Source organism: Nyctibius grandis, chromosome 2 (genome assembly GCF_013368605.1).
Source record: "Nyctibius grandis isolate bNycGra1 chromosome 2, bNycGra1.pri, whole genome shotgun sequence".
NCBI lineage: Eukaryota > Metazoa > Chordata > Aves > Nyctibiiformes > Nyctibiidae > Nyctibius > Nyctibius grandis.
This window is the reverse complement of record NC_090659.1, coordinates 64,811,835-64,831,773: the sequence shown is the minus strand read 5'-3', so window position 1 is coordinate 64,831,773 and position 19,939 is coordinate 64,811,835. Positions and strand designations below refer to the sequence as shown.

General features: G+C 39.1%; 1 protein-coding gene across 4 annotated transcripts in view; it reads left to right on the top strand.

Moving 5' to 3' along the window:
• PCCA (propionyl-CoA carboxylase subunit alpha) overlaps nt 1-19,939 on the top strand; it is a 566,570-nt gene that overhangs the window by 357,504 nt on the left and 189,127 nt on the right. For 3 of the 4 annotated variants that reach the window (XR_011047688.1, XM_068395359.1, XM_068395361.1), the window contains exons 9-11: nt 2,868-2,946; nt 14,539-14,641; nt 19,188-19,282. Coding sequence is in view for 2 of the 4 variants with exons in the window: in XM_068395359.1 (XP_068251460.1) it covers nt 2,868-2,946; nt 14,539-14,641; nt 19,188-19,282 (277 nt within the window). In the remaining 2 variants the exon portion in view is untranslated. The remainder of the gene's footprint in view (nt 1-2,867; nt 2,947-14,538; nt 14,642-19,187; nt 19,283-19,939) is intronic. The other variant, XM_068395362.1, reaches the window with a different exon arrangement.

The following is a 19,939-nucleotide window of genomic DNA, read 5'->3' as shown; positions in this document are numbered from 1 at the left end:
GGTTAGGAGAATGAGTAACGCATCCTGATCCTAGCATCCTGTACCAAATATGTACACAAAACTTAAGCTCTACAAAGCCTTCCTTGTCTGAGCACACATCAGTCTTTCGTGTTGTCCAAAGTACTGCTGTTTAGCTTCAGTGCCCCAGAGATGAAGTAGTGTGTAAAGGCATATTTGAGCAAAAGTTCAAGTCCCCTTATTTTCAGGGGACTGGCTAATTGTCGTCCTAACTTGTAGAGGCCTCTTGCAAAGAATTTTTCTTTCTCAACCTAGAAAGCTGTATGTATCTTTTCAAAACAGGCCTTACTTTGATTTATTTTTTTTCTTAAACCATGCTGTGGCTCTCTGGAATCTTTAACTGCCTTGCATACAAGCGCAGTCGACGTGTAATCAGTATACATAAAAGGCGGGGCGGGAAGCAGTGTGTTCTGTACTTGGTGAGTGATACCAGTAACCCATGTATCCTGTCTGATAGTTTAACCATGTGAGTTCTGATATATGAACTTTTATACTCTGTAGCATATAAAGACTCAGCAAGGCTCACTGCCAGCATGCCTATTTTGCTGTTGAAACGAAAGAACAGTAAATTAGGACTATACTCTGCTTACAGAATTAAAATCAGCGAGCCATTCAAGAGTCTGATATTGTTAGATTGAAATTGTTAGCATAATTGATGATGATTTTTTTCAAGTACATGTAACACTGAATAAGAGATAGATTAGGTGATGGAAATCGCCATAGTGAGTTTGCCATAATAAGGCTTAAAACAATGCTTATTTCAGACTTCCAGGCTCTTGAGGTGGAGAGAGTCTCCAGCTGGTGATAGTGTTGCCAGAGGTGTAAGTTGTCACTAGTGTTACCTGGTTAAATGTCTTGCATGAAAATCATACAAGATGTGCTTCTTACTTTATTTCAAGATAGCCAGTGACTCATCTGGGAGCCTGGCAGTTGCCAGGGATGTGGTAAAGCAGCTACAGCATAGATAAATTGTACTTGTCTAGATACTGCATATACTGCATTTCATGAAAATGAATTGAATTTCACTGTTCGCTGCATGCAATCTAGAGTTATTTTGTACATGCCCTTTTATCTATGGGATTGTAGAGGCCTTGAAAATACTTAGTATAGTTCTGGATCAAACCCATTGTTACTCTGTGACTTATCCCGTATGCCTCTGGGCAGCATCAGAGATTTCATAGGAAAATGTAAGACACTCTAGCAAGCTTATTTGCATGGCTCTGTTTTATCTTACCCTTATACCTAGTAGCTAGAGATTACTTTGGACTCTAAAGCATGAAGATTGATAATCTTTTGGTCATCCCTGCCTAGAGGAACTTGATTTGTGCTCTACATATGCTTGTCTATTACCTTTCTGCAGCTTTCAGCCACATGAATGCTCTGTAGCATGGGGTTCCACAGTCTAATAACATGTTCTGTTGGAAACTATTTTATTGGGGTTTTTTGTTTCTTTGTTAATTTAATGTTCTCTTGTACTGTTGCTGCTTTCCTGCCTTCCCATCAACACTGTTTCTTACGCTTATATCATGCCTCTTTTTTTTTGTGTGCACTTCAGTCTTTTTAAGGAAAAGGTTTTCCAGATCTTGCTGGTTTTAATTATCTTCTCCTGAACCTCCTTTCAGTCAAATGACTTGGGGAGGAGGTGGGCATACTGTATCACTGTCACTTGACAAAGCAGCAGTAGATCTACATTCCAGAAAGAAACTGTAAACATTAGTTACACATATGATAGCAGACTTGACCATTTCTGTTGGGAACCATATTCAAGTGTCCCTTTCTGTCCCCAGATCAAAGCCTTTTATAGAATGTATCTTCAGTTTGCAAGGACTGATGGAATCTTCCTGCCAGACAATATCAGCTGGTCTGATGTTTGGCTTAATGTTATGATTTTCATTAAATGTACTGGAGACCAAAGGCTTGAAGAATTTTCTGCTACCCTAGAAATGTCAAAAACTTTTAAATCAGATTCTTAATTTTCAAATTTCCGTACATTCATGTGGGATAAAGGTGAAGTTCACTGATATGAATAAGAAATTGTTTTAGGAAGTTGCTTTGAATTAAAATATTGTACTACAAGATAAACAATCATTACTAAATCTGCTTTTAAACTGCATACTTTGTTCCTGTACTTTTTCTAGCTTTCTGAAAACTAAGGTTCTGACTCCTACCTGTATTAAGGTATCTTGTTCTGAGAGTAAAATATTACCAGTTATGCACAATGCTATCAGATTTATACTGCTCATTTTTTTCTTACTACTTCTTAGTTTGGGGAAAATAATGTTTTATTGTAAAAAACAAAAAAAGTGTAATCTGTCTTCTGTGGTGTTTACTACATAATATCTGAGCAGCACAGCTCTTTTGAGGTGTTCTGTTATTTAAAATGTACTGCACCAGAAGTGTTGATAAGATACAGGTTTGCTTAATGAATCTCTTGCCTAATAGTTTATGAAAATCTTCTGCTTATTTTTGCTAGTAATCTTTTTAATAATTTTATCACAGCTATAGCTTATTTCAGCAGTAACAAAGGAGCAAAATTTTGGTCCTAAAGAAATGTGAGATTAAAAAGGTCAAATGCCTTTATTCATAAATCATTTTGTTAGTTGGGAATAACTCATTCAGTGCTTTTTTTGGTATAAATGAAATGGAGAAGACAACCTTTCTTGGATTCAGAAATCACTGCACTGACAGCTATGTTTTGAAAAGAAAAATCTCTTCTCTCCCTCTAAACAAAGTGTTTTAATAAACGAAGTTATTGTCTACTGGCATTATTGGACATGTGGTCAGTTGTCATGTTATTCTGACCAGCTGAACAAAGTTTGAACTTCTGTCTAATTGTTCCCCGCTGTTAGGCTACCCTGTCATGATCAAGGCCTCAGCAGGTGGTGGTGGGAAAGGCATGAGAATCGCTTGGGATGATGAAGAGACCAGGTGAGATGCTGTCCAAAAGCTTGCCTTGATGAATGCTGCAGTTACTAAAGTCCCATTAAGTCACTGTGAGTTGACAGTTGAGCAGATATGAAATGTTAAACAGAGAAATTGGATATTATTTGGTTTTCTCCCTTTCGTATAGTGAGCAGTGTACTTTGGGAGTTTTTATGTGTCTATTTAGAATTAATTTTCGCATAAACCTTACAAAACGTGGTCCATTAATTTGAGTAAAAACCCAACACTTAAAACTGCCTTTAGTCCAATGATAGACTGTAAATGTAGACTGTAAATAACATTTTTCTGTATGCTTTTCAGGATGCTGATGTATTAATTGTCTGTGTGTTAGGTAAAATACTTATTGGCCCTGATTCTCAAACGTTAATGTCTGTCATTAATTCTGTTAAAGTTGATGAGACTTTATTATTTATGTGTGGAAACACATAGTGTTTCCAGAATGTGCTCTAATAAATTGCATACTTCTGTGTTTAAAATATTTGTCCCAGCAAACTATTGTGCTTTTGCCTGTTTGAAACAATGTTTGTTTAAACACAGACATTTTCATGTCTCTTAATGGTTGTCTGAATCCTGAACACTTCAAGATGCTTTGTTATTGGCTTGAGAAGTTTTACAGTCCATTCTCTGCTGATATTCTGGCAGTGAGGAGCCTAGTTTCAACCCCATGTGCCACTGATGTTACAGAAAAATGTGTTTTGGGATTTTTCAGACTTGTAACAAAAAGCCTTTTTGACCCAAAATTAGATAACCTTTAAAATGTTTTCCTTTCCACAGGGAGAGAGCAGCACATATGCTGGAATCAACTCAAAGTACCACTTGAATTTTCGTTAGTTGAATTTAGTCACTTACAAGATTTCCCCATCGTAGTTTTGTATTCCCTATTATATTTTTGTTTGTCAAAACCTAAAAACTGGAAAAAAGAACAGCTAGCAGTTAAATTCTAGATTTATAGAAAACATGAGGTTTTTTTTTTTGTACCTTAGCTACCTCTAGCCCATTTATATTCAAATCTAAATAGGAAAATAAGATTTTGCACATTAGAGTGAAGATCTAGAATAACCTGCTTTCTTACAATGATGCTTTGTTCTCAGTGCTTTAGAATCCAAAATTACTGTCTTGATCTTGTGCAGGCGGCAATTGCATCTGTTGGACTTGAAAGGCAGGCATTCATTTCTTGTTATGCTCAGAAAGGAGCAAAGGAGCTCGATTAAAGTAACTGTTTAAAAATCAAAAACTGGATCTAAAATCATGATTGCTAATTTGTTTTGGAGAATAGCTGTGGTTACTGTTTAGAAAGTCACCTGATAGAGCTGATTGGTATCAACAGAAGCCAGCTAGAAGTGTTCTTTTTTGTACATTTGCGTGCAAAATTAATTTAGTGATACTACTTTGACCCAGTGATACTTAGTGCTATTAGAGATGCTTGCCTTGTTTGTGGAAAGCCTTTGAAATACCATTCAGCTTCTTATTTGCCAGTGGTGCTCTTATAATAATCCTTTTGGTTAGTTATACAAGCCTTGTCTTTACAGTGTAATTTTATAGAGCAATATCTAAAAAGTGCTAAGAGAAAGAACACCCAGACTGAGTCACAGAGCAACACTAGTTACCGATCCTATATCAAGGAGAAATGCTTATTTTAACATCTACAAGTACGCAGCAATGAAAGCAAAATTAAGTTGGCAAAGTCCTTTTTGCGGGAAGGTAAAAGTGAGATTAAGAGAACTGAAGATAGAAGCAGAGTTACTTTGCATTTACATATGAAATAGAGCATTTGGGTTTCTATTATAGTCTGTCTTGAAGAAATGTCTGTGAGGTTGTAAAAGATTTGTTGTACATGTCCATTAATTGTGTTATGGAACTAAGATTGTTCCTTTTTATGTGTCTGAAGAAGAACATCTGACTGAGTGTTTTGAAGGTGGCTCAGTTTGTTACTGACAAAACAATGTATCTGTTAGTTTTAATATCTCATGAAAAGTTGTTGACCTCCTGTATCGTCTTGCTGCATCCAAATCCATGTAGTCCTAAAAATAACTTAGTTTTCAGCTATTGGCAGACTCTGAGAAGCCAGTATCTGAATGGTCTTTTGTATTTCATAGATGCAAGACGAGTGTGAAGAATTATTGATAATATTTTGATTTGTAAACTTGCTTTGGCTTTGTCACGTGGGATTAAGTCCAAATGCTATTTGGGGGGAAAAAAACCTCACTTTATATAAACTAATTTTGTTTGAAATACACTTTTGGATTTTTGGGATAGTTGATAATTTTTCTTATCTCAAGTGTCTATGCATAATATTAAAAGAAGGATTAAATGTATTGTGTGGTGTGACATGGAAATAGCTACTGAAAATGGCAAAGACCTGTATGAATGACTTAACACTTACTGTTACAAAATTATTCACTGTGGTAACTTACTGGTGCTTCATCCTTCACATCTCTTAAATATCCCCAGTGATGAAAATTTTGTTAGATTTTCTAAATATTATGATATAATTCCAGCTATAGCTAAGATTTCTGTAACTTTCAGCTTTTATTTCTAACTAGAAACACTAGAATAGCTTTACCACCGTAAGAATTTTTTTTCTTGAAATAGCTCTTCATGTGCATTTGGCTGTGGACAGCTGCCATGTTGCCCCCTGCCTCTTTACCTGGGTAGGGCTGCTGTTGTGTTTCTTCAGATAGGAATCCCTCCTAACTCTCACTTCTATTGCTTTTTTTGAAATTTCAGTCAAGCTCTAGTGTGGAATTTTGTGTACAGTTCAAGCCACTAACCCACATCTGAAATTAAAATAACCCTGTCTTCACTCTGATGTAGCCCCTAGTCAGTTGTCTTGGTTTGGATAAGTTGAATTTAGGATGCACTTTCTTCACATAATACATTCCCACTTGAAATTACATTGAAAATGAAGTGTAGATTTCTGAAGAGTAGTTTACATTGAATTTGGGTTTGTAGGTTCTTTACAGCCTGAGAAAGTTCTGCTGCTGTATATATCTAAAAAGTACTTCTGTCTTAGTGTAGCTGATCATCCCAGCTCTGGTCTTATATGTGAAGAGCCTCTGCTTGCATCCCAGAGAGCCTGATCTGAAAGTGCTTTCCCCAAATATAGGTACCATGAAGTTCATTATGAAGTACAACAAAACATATCACAGAATCACAGAATCACAGAATGTTAGGGATTGGAAGGGACCTCGAAAGATCATCTAGCCCAATCCCCCTGCCGGAGCAGGATTACCTAGACCATATCACACAGGAACACGTCCAGGCGGGTTTTGAATGTCTCCAGAGAAGGAGACTCCACAACCTCTCTGGGCAGCCTGTTCCAGTGTTCAATGACTAGAATATGTGTCTGAATATCTAGAAATTTTCTGTATCATTCCTTCTTTGTGGAGAAACAGAAGGCTCTCTTGCCTTCAGTATGCTTGTAATAATTGTACCTGTAACTAAGTCATTAGGCTTCATGGCTTCAAATGGTCTGCTGGCAGCTCTGAGAAGGAATTCATTTGAGGACCCTATCTTCTCCAGAGAACAGCTTTACATTTTTTGGCAGAGATTGTGATGGATCTCTGCATACAAAGATACTTACTGGCTTGTAGGTTCAGTATCAGAGGTCGTAATACAGGAACTACTGGCCCTTGTTTTAAACTCCATGGATTTGCAGATAAAAACTAGTTTCTCTAGTTAGTAGTTTCAGCTGCAAGCATGATAACTTCTAAGTTGGAAATTTGTACTGAATTATCTTTTAACAGTTCCTTTTTGTGAAATTTGGAGCTTTTTGCTAATTCCACGCTCACCCTCCACCCCAATTGTCTCAACTTCTGTAACTTTTCCTAGATGTTGAAATCTTGCATGCTTAGTGAGTATCTATTTTGAAAGCTTTCAACAAGGCAGCTTCCAGCAACAGATATTTAGAGAGATGAAAATTTTTTGCCTTTTAACTTATAATAACAAGACAGTATAAATTGTCCTGTTACTTAAGTTCTTTCTTGGTGCTTGTGCCAATTTTATAAACTGAGGTCAAACATCTGGTCCAAGAACCCCTTATAATTTCTCCTCTGTGGTCCTATGATACCATGCTGCATTTACTTCCACTGTTCCACAGTTGTTGCTCTTCGTTGGGATGGTACAAAAGGATATGTGGGAGAACTACTAGCAATTTTTTTTTTTGTAGTCTGTAATCATTTTCTGCAGTTTCCCACCTTCCTTCAGAAAACATCTGTTGAAGCTTTTTTTCCTGCTGTTATAGTCTTCCAGTGACTCTGAAGGAATGAGCAGTGGAACTGGAAGAAGTTAAAGTGGAATAATATGTAACAAATCATTCTGAATCCCCCCACCTCTGGAGGCAAAGGAAATCTGAAGTATGCAGTATGAAACGACAATGCTTTAAAAAAACTGAAGAGCATTCCCTATTACAAACCTGTACATTGAGTTTAATTACTTTCCCAAAGCAGTGCATTTGGCCTGTCAGACTGCTCTGCAAAAATGGGAGTGTATGGGTTTGGTGTCGTTGGTCTGTCCTGCACAGGTATGTGCTGTAGGAGTGTTCAGGTAAGGAGAAGGAGACAATTGGATGAGTGAAGAACAGTGTTTCCTATAAACCTTTTTTTTAAACACAGATTTCCGTGCCAGCTACATGTGTGAACATATGTAAAATGCTGTGACGAGATCATTTTAGTCCTTTTAAAAATTGCAGTCAAGCTGAAGCAATGGATATTGGTCTTTGTGTGTAAAATCAAACAACATTTGAGTATTTATTGGTTATTTAACCTGCCAGTCATGATTTTAGAGGGATTCTACTGTACTAATGGTTATCAGACATCTGTTTTTAACTAGATGACCTTTCGAATTCTGGCTTTGACAAGAAAATACTATTTTCTTTCACTGTTTCCTGATATTGGAAACTGAAATATTACATAATGACTGCAGTTTTTTATTAGTGTCTGGCTGCCTCCAAAGAAAGTGGTTGTTTTAATTAAAGCAGCAGTGCTGATTTCAGAGCTGGAGACAGAAAGTTGGCGTGGGCTATCTCAGTTCAGACAACCACGAGAGGGCTTGTGGCAAGATCAATAAATGCTTTTATACAACTTATACTTCAATGTGAATAAATGTACTGTAGGGACAGACGGGAACCTTTAAAGACATTCTGTTCTTCCCCTTATAGAATCCTTCATGTTTGAAGCGACCTAGGGACATCATAGTTTCCCTCCTGGAAACTATACTGAGTCACACAGAAATCAAGGAGGTGATTGGTGACAGCCAACATGGCTTCACTAAGGGCAAATCATGCCTGACAAATTTGGTGGCCTTCTACGATGGGGTTACAGCACTGGTAGATAGGGGAAGAGCAACTGATGTCATCTACCTGGACTTGTGCAAAGCATTCGACACTGTCCCGCATGACATCCTTCTCTCTAAATTGGAGAGACATGGACTTGACGGATGGACCACTCAGTGGATAAAGAATTCGCTGGATGGTCGCACTCAAAGAGTTACGGTCAATGGCTTGATGTCCAAGTGGACACCAGTGACGAGTGGCATTCCTCAGGGGTCGGTATTGGGACCGGTCCTGTTTAGCATCTTTGTTGGCGACATGGACAGTGGGATCGAGTGCACCCTCAGCAAGTTTGCCGACGACACCAAGCTGCGTGGTGTGGTCGACATGCTGGAGGGAAGGGATGCCATCCAGAGGGACCTTGACAGGCTTGAGAGCTGTGCCTGTGCGAACCACATGAAGTTCAACAAGGCCAAGTGCAAGGTCCTGCATGTGGGTCTGGGCAATGCCAAGCACAAATACAGGCTGGGCAGAGGATGGATTGAGAGCAGCCCTGAGGAGAAGGACTTGGGGGACATGGTTGATGAGAAGCTCAACATGAGCTGGGACAATGTGCGTTTGCAGCCCAGAAGCCCAATAATATCCTGGGCTGCATCACAAGCAGCATGGCCAGCAGGTCAGGGAAGTGATTCTGCCCCTTTATTCCGCTCTCGTGAGACCCCACCTGGAGTACTGCGTTCAGCTCTGGGGCCCCCAACATAAGGACATGGAGCTGCTGGAGTGAGTCCAGAGGAGGGCCATGAAGATGATGAGAGGGCTGGAGCACCTCCTATGAAGAGAGGCTGAGAGAGTTGGGGCTGTTCAGCCTGGAGAAGAGAAGGCTCCTGGGAGACCTTCTAGCAGCCTTCCAGTACCTGAAGGGGGCCTACAGGAAAGTGGGAGAGGGGCTTTTTACAAGGGCAAGTAGTGACAGGACGAGGGGTAATGGTTTTAAACTGAAAGAGGGTAGATTTAGATGAGATATTGGGAGGAAATTCTTGACTGTGAGAGTGGTGAGACACTGGACCAGGTTGCCCAGAGAAGTTGTGGCTGCCCCCTCCCTGGCCGTGTTTAAGGCCAGATTGGATGAGGCTTTGAGCAACCTGGTCTAGAGGAAAGGTGTCCCTGTCCGTGGCAGGGGGGTTGGAACTAGATGATCTTTAAGGTCCCTTCCAACCCAAACCATTCTATGATTCTGTCATCTTATCCAGCTTCATCCTCAGAACAGTATTTCAAATGTGGTCTAACAGGTGCTGAATAAAGGAGAATAACTGCTGCTGTTGGTCTGTTGGTGGTGCTGCAGTTGATACAGCCCACTATTCAGTTAGCCTTTATTACTGCTGGGGTGCACTGCTCACTTGCATCACAGCCTGTTATCCACGAGGACCTCCAAGTCATCTTAAGCAGCCAGCCAGTTCCCCAGCCTGTACTGATGCAGGGGGCGTTAGGCTGTGCTAGGTACAGGACTCTGCATTTGTTTTTGTGGAAACTCCGAATGAACTTGTGAGCTCATTCCTTGACACTGTCTAGATCTCTCTGAAATGCAGCCTTGCCCTTGAGTATAGTGATGACCCTGTTTTAGCGTGGTCCACAGATTGGTGGAGGTGCATTCCAGGTCAATGATAAAGAGGTTAAACTGGTTCCAGAATAATAGATTCCTGGGGAAATTCCCTTGTATTAGATGCCAGGTAGAGGATGAGCTGCTAACTTTGAGCCCAATGATGTAGCCAGGTTTTTACCCATCTAGTTGTGCACCTATGTAGACTGTAACATTCTACCTTGGAAATGGTGATGCTGTGGAAGACTACTAAGAAGGTCTTGCAGAAGTCAAGGGAGATATCTACTGTTCTCCTGGAATTCATCGGTGTAGTTATAAAAGACAAGTAGATTGATCAAGTGTGATAGTATTGGTAAATTCAGTCTGTTCTCAGTCACTTTCTCATGTGTCTAGAAGTAGGGTTCAGGAGATCTTGCTCCATGACTTTTCCCTGGCATTAAAGTGAGACTGGCCAGCTTGTAGTTCTTCTGATTCTTTCATGCTTTTCTCAAAGATGGATGCAATGTCTGGCTTCCCCCAGTCATCAGGAATCTCTCCTGACCTCCAAAGCCTTTCAAAGATGACATGGCAGCCTCACAACGACATAAGCTACCTCTCTGTGTCCCACCTGGTCTTACTGACTTGTATGGGTTGATTTATCAAGAGATCCTTGATTCTGTCCTCTGCTGCTACTGGTGATTCCTCTTCTTCAGCCCAGCTAATGTCTGTGTTGAGAAGTTGTCCCCAACATCCATCAGAACCTTCCCAGCTTGCTTGTGGTCTTCTGCGTTGTTTTTCCCACAGATGGTGGGGAGGTTAGTTTCCTGTTAAAAAATGAACAGGACATCCCTCCCTGCCCGCCCCAACCACTAACCAAAAAACCACCCCTCCCAAACAACCCACAGCCCAAAAACCTGAAACAAAATGACACAAGGTCTTGGAGACTTTGAGTTTGCTTAAAGAAGAATTTGTCCACTTTGTCAGCTTTAGCAGGTGAACTGTTAACAAATTTGCACTGCAGTGTTACCCTTACTGGCCCTCTTCTGATCCAGAACTTTCAGCTCTCATCCTCTTGCCCTTTCCCAAGAAAAGATCCATATATTTGACCTGCCCTTTCATAAAAAGGGCAGGCCTGTCCTGCTGCCTGTCATAAAGATTGGGTACCCATTCCTTGCAGTACTGCAGCTGTGTGGCCTGTCCCACCATGTCAGTTATTCTAAGGACGTTGCAGTTCTGTGTCTGCATGCAAGCTCCAGCTCCTGTTTGTTTCCTTGGCCACAGGCCTTTATGTACAGCTGCTTGAGGTGAACCTATTGATTTTTTTGATGCCTCCAGGCTTTGACTGGTGTGCAGCTCCCTCCAGTATGACCTACGCTGCCCCTGAGGAGAGGCAGTGGTGTTCCCTGCCTGCCTTAAGCATGGGCTGTGGTGACCTTTCAGCCCTCCTGCTCCAAGTCCAACTTGGGTCAAGGCCTGTAATGGGTAATCCTGCAGCTGGGGCTGTGGAGTCATCACGTGTATTGCATGGGGCCATACTGATAGAATCATGTAATGGTTTGGGTTGGAAGGGACCTTAAAGATCATCTAGTTCCAACCCCCCTGCCACGGACAGGGACACCTTCCACTAGACCAGGTTGCTCAAAGCCCCATCCAGCCTGGCCTTGAACACTTCCAGGGAGGGGGCATCCACAACTTCTCTGGGCAACCTGTTCCAGTGTCTCACTACTCTCACAGTCAAGAATTTCTTCCTAATATCTAATCTAAATCTACCCTCTTTCAGTTTAAAACCATTCCCCCTTGTCCTATCACTACATGCCCTTGTAAAAAGTTCCTCTCCAGCTTTCCTGTAGGCTCCCTTCAGGTACTGGAAGACTGCTTGTAAGGTCCCCATGGAGCCTTCTCTTCTCCAGGCTGAACAGCCCCAACTCTCTCAGCCTCTCTTCATAGGAGAGTTGCTCCTCCAGACTCATTCCCACAGGTCCATGTCCTTCTTATGTTGGGGACCCCAGAGCTGGATGCAGTACTCCAGGTGGGGTCTCATGAGAGCAGAGTAGAGGGAGACAATCACCTCCCTTGACCTGCTGATTTTGATGCAGCCCAGGATATGGTTGGCTTTCTGGTTAGCAGTGCTCCAGCTTACCAGCTCTGTGGCAGTGTGTGTCTCCAGGTGGCTGACCTGGGGTGTGGCGCATCCTTGCAGCAGGCAGCTATGGGCCCCTTCACATTGTGAACCAGTCTATCAATCTATGAGCTGGAAAACAGCTAGCAGAAGCTAGTGGAAACACCTAAAAGCAGCAAATCTGCATATAGGGGGTGGGAGGGGAAAGAAAACTGCCACTAAAAGTTACTGAGAACCTAAGAAAAACAGTAACTCAACAGAAAAACTTGCTTGAATAAACAACTTGCAACCAAAATGCCAAACCCTGCCCCCCCAAACACTGCTATCAAAGCTACCTCTAGCACCACCTCCTCCTATGAGAAACTACCAAAAATACTCCTGCCAGAGCCCCTCTTAGCTGCTGCTGTTTGCTGTGCTCCTTGCATACTGGCTCAGCTGGTGTCCCTGTAGTGTGGGGCACCCAGTAGTGTCTAAAGGACAGTCTGTGCTCCCCATTCCCTGCCCCTCAGTCTAGCGCAGGTGCCTGGCACTGGAAGACTGTGAAGATGGTGGTGATAGTAGATGGTTAGTGTTTGGGGCTCTGCACAGAGCCCCTGCTCAGGAATCCTCTGACCAGAGTGCCTCCTTACTTTGAGTTGTAGTGTGGATGTATCAATGATGGTCTTCGTATAGGTGAGGCACATCAGTGTGAATGACTGTGTCTTGTCAAACATCAGGGCATGGTGCTTGTATGGTAAACTGTGCCTGAGCCCGGACGTGAGAATTAAGCTCAGGTTTCCCTGTCCCACGTTCCCCTGCACTTCTCTTCTGAGGTTAGCGTGGGCAGGAAAGTTTTGGACTTGGTTGCACATGCCAGTGCAGTTGTGCTGCGTGGGGAGTGTTTTCCTTGCAGTGAAGCTCTGTAGGGCTGCTGCTTGGTGAAAGGATAATGCTTCAAATGCAAATTCTCTTCTAGCCTAAACAGTTTGTTTTAAAAAAATTAAATATTCATAAAGAGACTCAGACCCATCTCCATTTGGTTAGTATGATCTCTTTAAGGAAGGTGAAGTGTGTTTATGGTAATTTTCATCACTAAACAAATGCAGCTACACACACTTGTAAGATACAGACAAGGTCAGAATACCTTACTGAGATAGTCATTCCTGTTACATATAATTTAAGAGATTTACAGATGTATGGATTAGATAATTAGGCACCTGACTTTTTTTTTTAACAAGTATTGCAGTTTAGATTTCTAATTAGCACATACTTCAATGAAGGAAAAATAGTCAATTGTGCATAAAACAGTCTGACAGAACATTTACAAAAGGCAACAAAGCCTTTGATATAGGAGTTAAAATAGCTCTAAATCTGTTTCAGTAAGCTCAAATACTGTGTATGGCTGTTACCTCACTTTGGTTTTCTGGACAAATCAGGTAGTGTACAGAATCACAAATTTTGATGTCCCTTTTTCTCTTTATTAAGTAATTCAATATATTGAAGTTAAATATGAATTTAGGAAAGATAGTACATTGAATATAATATCTCAAAATTATAGCATATGTTATTCCACAATCTTTAAAGAAGGTGAAGAAATACCTTTAAACATACTTATCTCTGTACTGTAGATTTACCTGTCTCACGTTTCTATTGTCTGGATTTTGTTTGTGGAATTGAACTATATTCAAGAGATGGAAAGCATGGAAACTTCAGCTTGGTTGTGTTGTAGTTCTTATTCGGGGCACAAATATCAGGGCTGCTGCAATTCAGTGGTCAGTCCCCCAGGAATTGCCCCAAACTCTCCATGTGTATCAACATAAATGGGACTATTAAGCCTATTAAAACTTCTGTGGAGCCTTTGGGTCTCTGCGTTATGGTACCTTACACCCTGAGAAAGCTGTACATGAAGTTGTCAGCAGTTATGAACCATAGGAGTAATCTTTCTGCCATGAAAAATAAACTCAATAAATATAACATCTTTCAATCTTTATTTGTTTGTGTAATTACATATGTAAAAGAGAAAGCAAAGGGAAGCACGTGGAATGTGCAGTACAACAGTAATACTTTAATGCAGGGAAAAACTAGTAGTACAGCTGGTATGCTCTATAAAGCCAGGTACTGCATCTTCAGGTTGTGTGTTCAGTGAGTGAATTTACAAGGTCTGCAACATTATATCTGTAGTTCTTTCATCTAATTCATGCGCAAGTAATCTCTGCTGTTGAGTATTAAGAGGGCTGTGTACTTTAAATAATGGTGAGCTTCGCCTTTATTTCTGTATAATAAGTACTTTGTAATTAATGTTTTTTAAAATTTGATTATTACTTTTGCAGGAGAAAATGCCAACAAAAAAAATTCGTACAAATAATTGTTGTAAATGCCCAGACTTTTTAAACACACTGAAATTCTCTGTGCTTTGAGAATGTAATTTTTTTTTTCTTTGTAAGAAAAGAAACTAAAAAGGGATACTCATTAAAGAATCAAATGCAAATGGTAAAACTTGGTTTTTGGACGTGTGTGTTGGTTGATGAAAACTGCCAGATCACTGGAATGAATTAAGTGTTCCTTCTCCTTGTGTACTTCAGAACTTGACTTAACTTTTTAAATCCAGATTATTCTTTGTTTTCATTATTTAAGGGAAGGTTTTAGGTTTTCGTCGCAAGAAGCTGCTTCAAGTTTTGGTGATGATCGCTTACTGATAGAAAAGTTCATTGATAACCCTCGTCACATAGAAATCCAGGTTTGTATTATTATTATTTATTATTTAGTTAATAAGATTTGAACTCCTAAACTAATCAAAGTTCAAGACGTTTCAAACACTCTGCTAAAAAAGGCCTAGAGTCTTGTGTTTTCCTGTATCTTGGGCCATTGCTCAAACTACATGGCTATCATGCACAATACAGCCTTCCTGTTTTTATTCTTTAGCCTTTCTTTAGCAGGAAGACAATGACCCATGCTCAGTTCGGGGAGGGGGGGGGGGAGGGGAAGGTTGTAGACATCTGTCCTGAGGGCTGGAGCTTGAACTCTGGATCCTGATTGCAGTGCTTGAGCACACTGGAGGATGTAGGAGTTTAAGTGCTGCGGTACTTAACACTTTTCTTGCAAGCTCTAGGTGGTTTTGTCAGTGTTTTGGATTGTATTCTGAAGTATCTAATGCTCCATGGGAACTCAGGAGGATTTGTGTCCTGTTTTGGGTAGTTTGTCATTCAAAATCAGGTTTATTCTCCTTAACTTTTGGATGGTGACCATTTATATCTTTTATTTGATCTAGTGTTAAGCCAGATGTGCTAATGCAAAACAAGACTTGTTTGTTTCGGACAGGCTGTGTAACAAAATCATGATTTTAAAATTTGTGGTGTGTTTAATCTTATGTAGGCAACTAAACTGGGTTCGTCAGTAGCCTGAAATAATCTTTCCTGACAAGAAATCTGTATGGAGTATGTCCATTTCCTCAACAGAAATCTTGTTTATTTTTGTCCAAAACATAAACTCTTTCTAAGCTGTGGCATGTTTTCTTTTACAGTAAGACCCTGAAGTATTTTGACAGTGACTCAATAACTGAACGAACCAACAACAATAAATTTGATAGTGCGGAAGGATTTGTAAGAGAGATATTTAACATTTTTTACTCCACCAGATATGTGCCTGCTCAAACTTGATACTTCCTATGATTTTATTTATTTTATATTTCCATATAAAACTTGTCTGTGCACAGGCTAACTTGTTGCATATGTAAAATGAAGAAACAGTCTGTAAAAATGAATTTAAACCCCAGCCTATTCACTTTTGAAGCATTATGGAAAGTTATATAGTTAACATCTAGTTTCAATATTGATCTTAGGTTACAAAAGAGGTCAGATTGCTAGGGCATCTTCCTATATTCTCTTGCCATGGCTAATAATTTTTGGCTACCTATGTCTTTGTTTCTTTTTTTTTTTAATATGCAAATCATTATACCTTAACAATCTGTTCCTTTTGGTGCTTGTAGATTTGGGAGCTTCAGCAGCTTCCTACTGACTCTTTGACTAAAGTTAGATGAGATTGATTCCTTCATACTTTCATGAGCTGGGGCCAGATTTTACAATTTCTTGATTCCTTTAGGTTTAAAAAAGGTTACCTCAAAAAATTAGGCAGTACTGTATGAAAGAACAGTCGAATAATTTCACCTAGATTAAATGAAATAGCTTTGCCATTGATAATTTATAGTTTTATTTATAAGTGTACAATGAATGTTGTTTTCCTTAGACACTTTGATGGTACCTTTTAACAATATCATAGCATATCATTTTAACTTCGTGTTCTAATCAGCTTTAGGACGTTGACCTTGGTTAATTTTCAAACTACTAAATATGCAAACAATTTGAGACCAGATGCCAAATATTTAATAATTTAGCAGTAACTTTTAAATAGAACCTTTTTAACATTCTCATGTAGCTCCAAAGCACTGATACTTAAAATTGTTAAATAAGGGCTTTCCTGTGTCTAGCTATAAAACAGTCACTTTGTAAAACATGAGAAAAGACTAAAACAATTAACAGGAAAATAGAGTCCAAACAGACTTTATGCTTGAACTGATTTGAAGTCTTGTTCTTCTGAAATGTCTGATATAAAGGACCTGCGTTTAAAGTAAGAGTACATGAAATGTCTAACTATTACTTGGCTTAATAGCAATCCTGTAACTGTAAATAGAATTTAGCTGAATCATGTAGGAAAGACTGCAGTACATTATATTTAATTATTTTGGCATGTAGATGTGCATAGCGTATACTAATGTCATAATCATCCCACAAACCATTTTCTTTTAGGAATACTTAGTTATTTGGAAAAAAAGCTGTAGCTGTGCCATGCATTTTCAGTGAGACACGTGCTGGAATCTCACATCATATCAGAGATGGTGATGTCAAAAATCTATAAATGTATTCTGAAATATAATTGTATTATGAATTATCTTCTTTAGTTTCTGATAATGAGAACAGTGGACCCAAAATGAAAGTAAAAGCCTAACCGTAGGTGTTGTTTAGCTTATGCTATTTATAATTACGTTTTCATGGTGAATGTTCATGCGTGTATCTTTTTGAACCATATTAGCTGATAATGGGAAAATGTTTACTTTAAGATCCAAGTTGCAGAAATTAAGTAGGATACAAGAAATGTCCTGAAGTGAAAGAAAATATTTACTAGTTGGCTTAAAAAATATTTTATTATCCCCTTCAGAAAAATACAGAGAGAGAGGAGAAGCACAGGGACTGATTTTTATTGAAATATTCCAAGACTTTTTGATTTGTTTGTTTTGGTGAGACTGAATTTTGTGGAAAGTTGTAGGCTTTGTAGCAAGGAAACAGAAGCGCTCACAAGGACTCGTTCTACTTACGGGACAGCGATTTTTCTATCTGAGTACCATGCTGTGCCCTAGAGATACTGTTTTAATATTAAAGAACAACAACAACAAAAAAATCTTTTGTCTTCCCAAATGAGTTTCTGTAGAGCTCCGTGATGTTTAGTTCTGGATTTGGCTGAGTTAGGACTCAAGTAGGAAGTTGCTTTTTGGGTTTTGTGTGGTGGTTGGCATATGTGTTTGTTGTGTGGTTTGGTTTTTTTTTAGTTTGGTTTTGGTTTTTGTTTGTTTGGTTGTTTTTTTTTGTGTGTGTGTGTTTTTTGTGTTTTTTTTTTTGTGGGAATTTTTTGTTTTTGTTTTGTACTGAGGTGCCTCTTACAGAATCTGGCAGTTGGCTGGAGTACCCCGGTGTTGCAGCTGCTAAACCTCCCCCTGAGCAGGGAAGAGGGTTCTGGGACAACTTTAGTAGTTTAGGAACTCCCAGCGTCCTTGACCTTGTAGAACTCTTCAGAGGGGATTTTTTCCCTAGAAACCTCCATAAATTTATGGGAGCGCAACAGAATTTCTGAGGAAAAGATATGTCTGATCCTACAGGGTGCGGAGCACTCTGGATCTGGTGCTGCACGGTGCATGTGGGTTGTCTTCATGAGATCAGTGCCTCATTTTCAGTCACATCTACCCAGATTATTCACGCATCAGCAAACATTGGTGTCAGATGCAGGAATTCATCTTGCTTAGTGCCATACTCGCTGTGTGGTGCTAAAAGGAGTAATAAATAATAGAGATTCATTGTCACAAATGTGAGTAGATATGGTTGAGGTGATGCAGTTTGAGGAAGATTGTCTCCTTTTTTTATCTTGTCGGTTTTCAGTGTAGAACTGCACTATTAAAGAATGAAGCATGAATATTGGCACAGGTTCCCACAGATCAGAGCAGGAAGATAGATGGAAAAAAATGGATTAGAGGGAAAATTTACAAGGAAGAAAGGGAGCAGGTGTGGTCTGCAATGAAAGAAATTGTTCTAAGAATAAGTGAAGAGTATAACATCACAGAATTGGAAGAAGTCTACTTGAGTCCTCAAATCCAGTATCCTGCTATTGGAAATGGCTGCAAAATACAGTCAATAAAGGGATGGAGTTCCTTTTCTTACTTTTCCTTCCAGTTTGAAGTTGCAGCATCAATTGAGAGTTCTGTTATGCTGAACTTGTTTTTTCTAATGTGTAATTTAGGTAGCTGGATCTAGTAGATACTTGACTGTACGTTTAACTCTTCCATGAACTGAAGCTGCAGCCAAGAACTGTAGTTGACACCTGATTTTTAAGAAATTCCTTGAAACTACTGCTTTAATTTACACTGAAAGTACCGAAGAAGTAGCGAATTTTATTCACTTTAATAAAAGATTACAAAGTTTCTGAAGATTTTTAATTCTCCATTAAAGACGGAGGGCTGTTGTTTCCCTACTAAGAAAGCTCCATTAGCCATTGTTTCTGAAAATGTTCATGTGTAATTCAGGAGCAAAATTTGGCATCCTTTGAGATTTTTTTCTCTCCTTCGTTGACAGAAGATATTGCTTAACAATATGCTTCTGAGTAATTTCATTATGCAGTACAATTTTAAATGCTTGAAAACGTAGTTTTAATCTTATTTCAGTATTTTGATTTCTGATTTCTAAACTTGTGGGAGCTTCTCACAGATTTTGAAGTGAGTCGTTTTTTGCCATATATAAACCTTATATAGACTTTAAAATAGTCCTGTTCAGAACTTGAAGAAGCATTCAATTAGTAGTTCATATACAAATAATTTTTGACACTAGCATTTTTTCCCCAGCCTTTATTTCTAGATTGGAAAAAGGTTATTTTTAAATTAAAATAACTGAATGCTGCATAATAGTATAATGTCAAAAGGCCCTATACATACATCTGTTTGTTAATAGCAGGTGTTATTGTTTCAGGTTTTGGCAGATAAACATGGTAATGCTTTGTGGTTGAATGAAAGAGAGTGCTCCATTCAAAGGAGAAACCAAAAAGTTGTGGAGGAAGCACCAAGGTATGTATACTACACTGTTGATGCGGCTTCATAGTTACCGAAAGCGCTTTTGGGAAACTGCTGATTTTATTTATTGTACAAATGAAAGCAAATTTTATTCTATTAAAAACTACAAAGGAAATAAATGTTTAAGTCATTTGACTGTAATGCAATTCTGATGTCGTACTTGAAGATATTTTGATCTTGCTTCATGATGTCTTTCTGTAAGAAGAAAACAGGTGTTGTGTTGTTAATTTTTTTCATGATCTTATAGAAAATGTATATGGATCTGACCAATCAAATATATATAGTATATGAGATGGCTTTCTTAATATATCTGAGATATTTTTCCTTTTCTTTGCCATTCAACTTTTGGATTTGAGAGTAAATAAAATGTGGAATTAAGTATTCATTTTACCACAGATACAGATATTTGACTATGTTATAGTAACTGTGAGAGGGGCAGATAGTACGTTTATTTCTATTTGAAATTGAACATGAAGTATTAAATACTCTGAGCCATTTTTAGTACCATTCATTGGTAGTGAACTGTGGACTGTAGGTGTCCAGTAACTCAAAAGTACTAAATGGTCTTAATGCCGCTGATTTCAAATGGAGCTCAAATACACTGCTGCAAGGTATGGTCTTGCTGTGTTTTCTGTTGCGTGGCATTCGTTG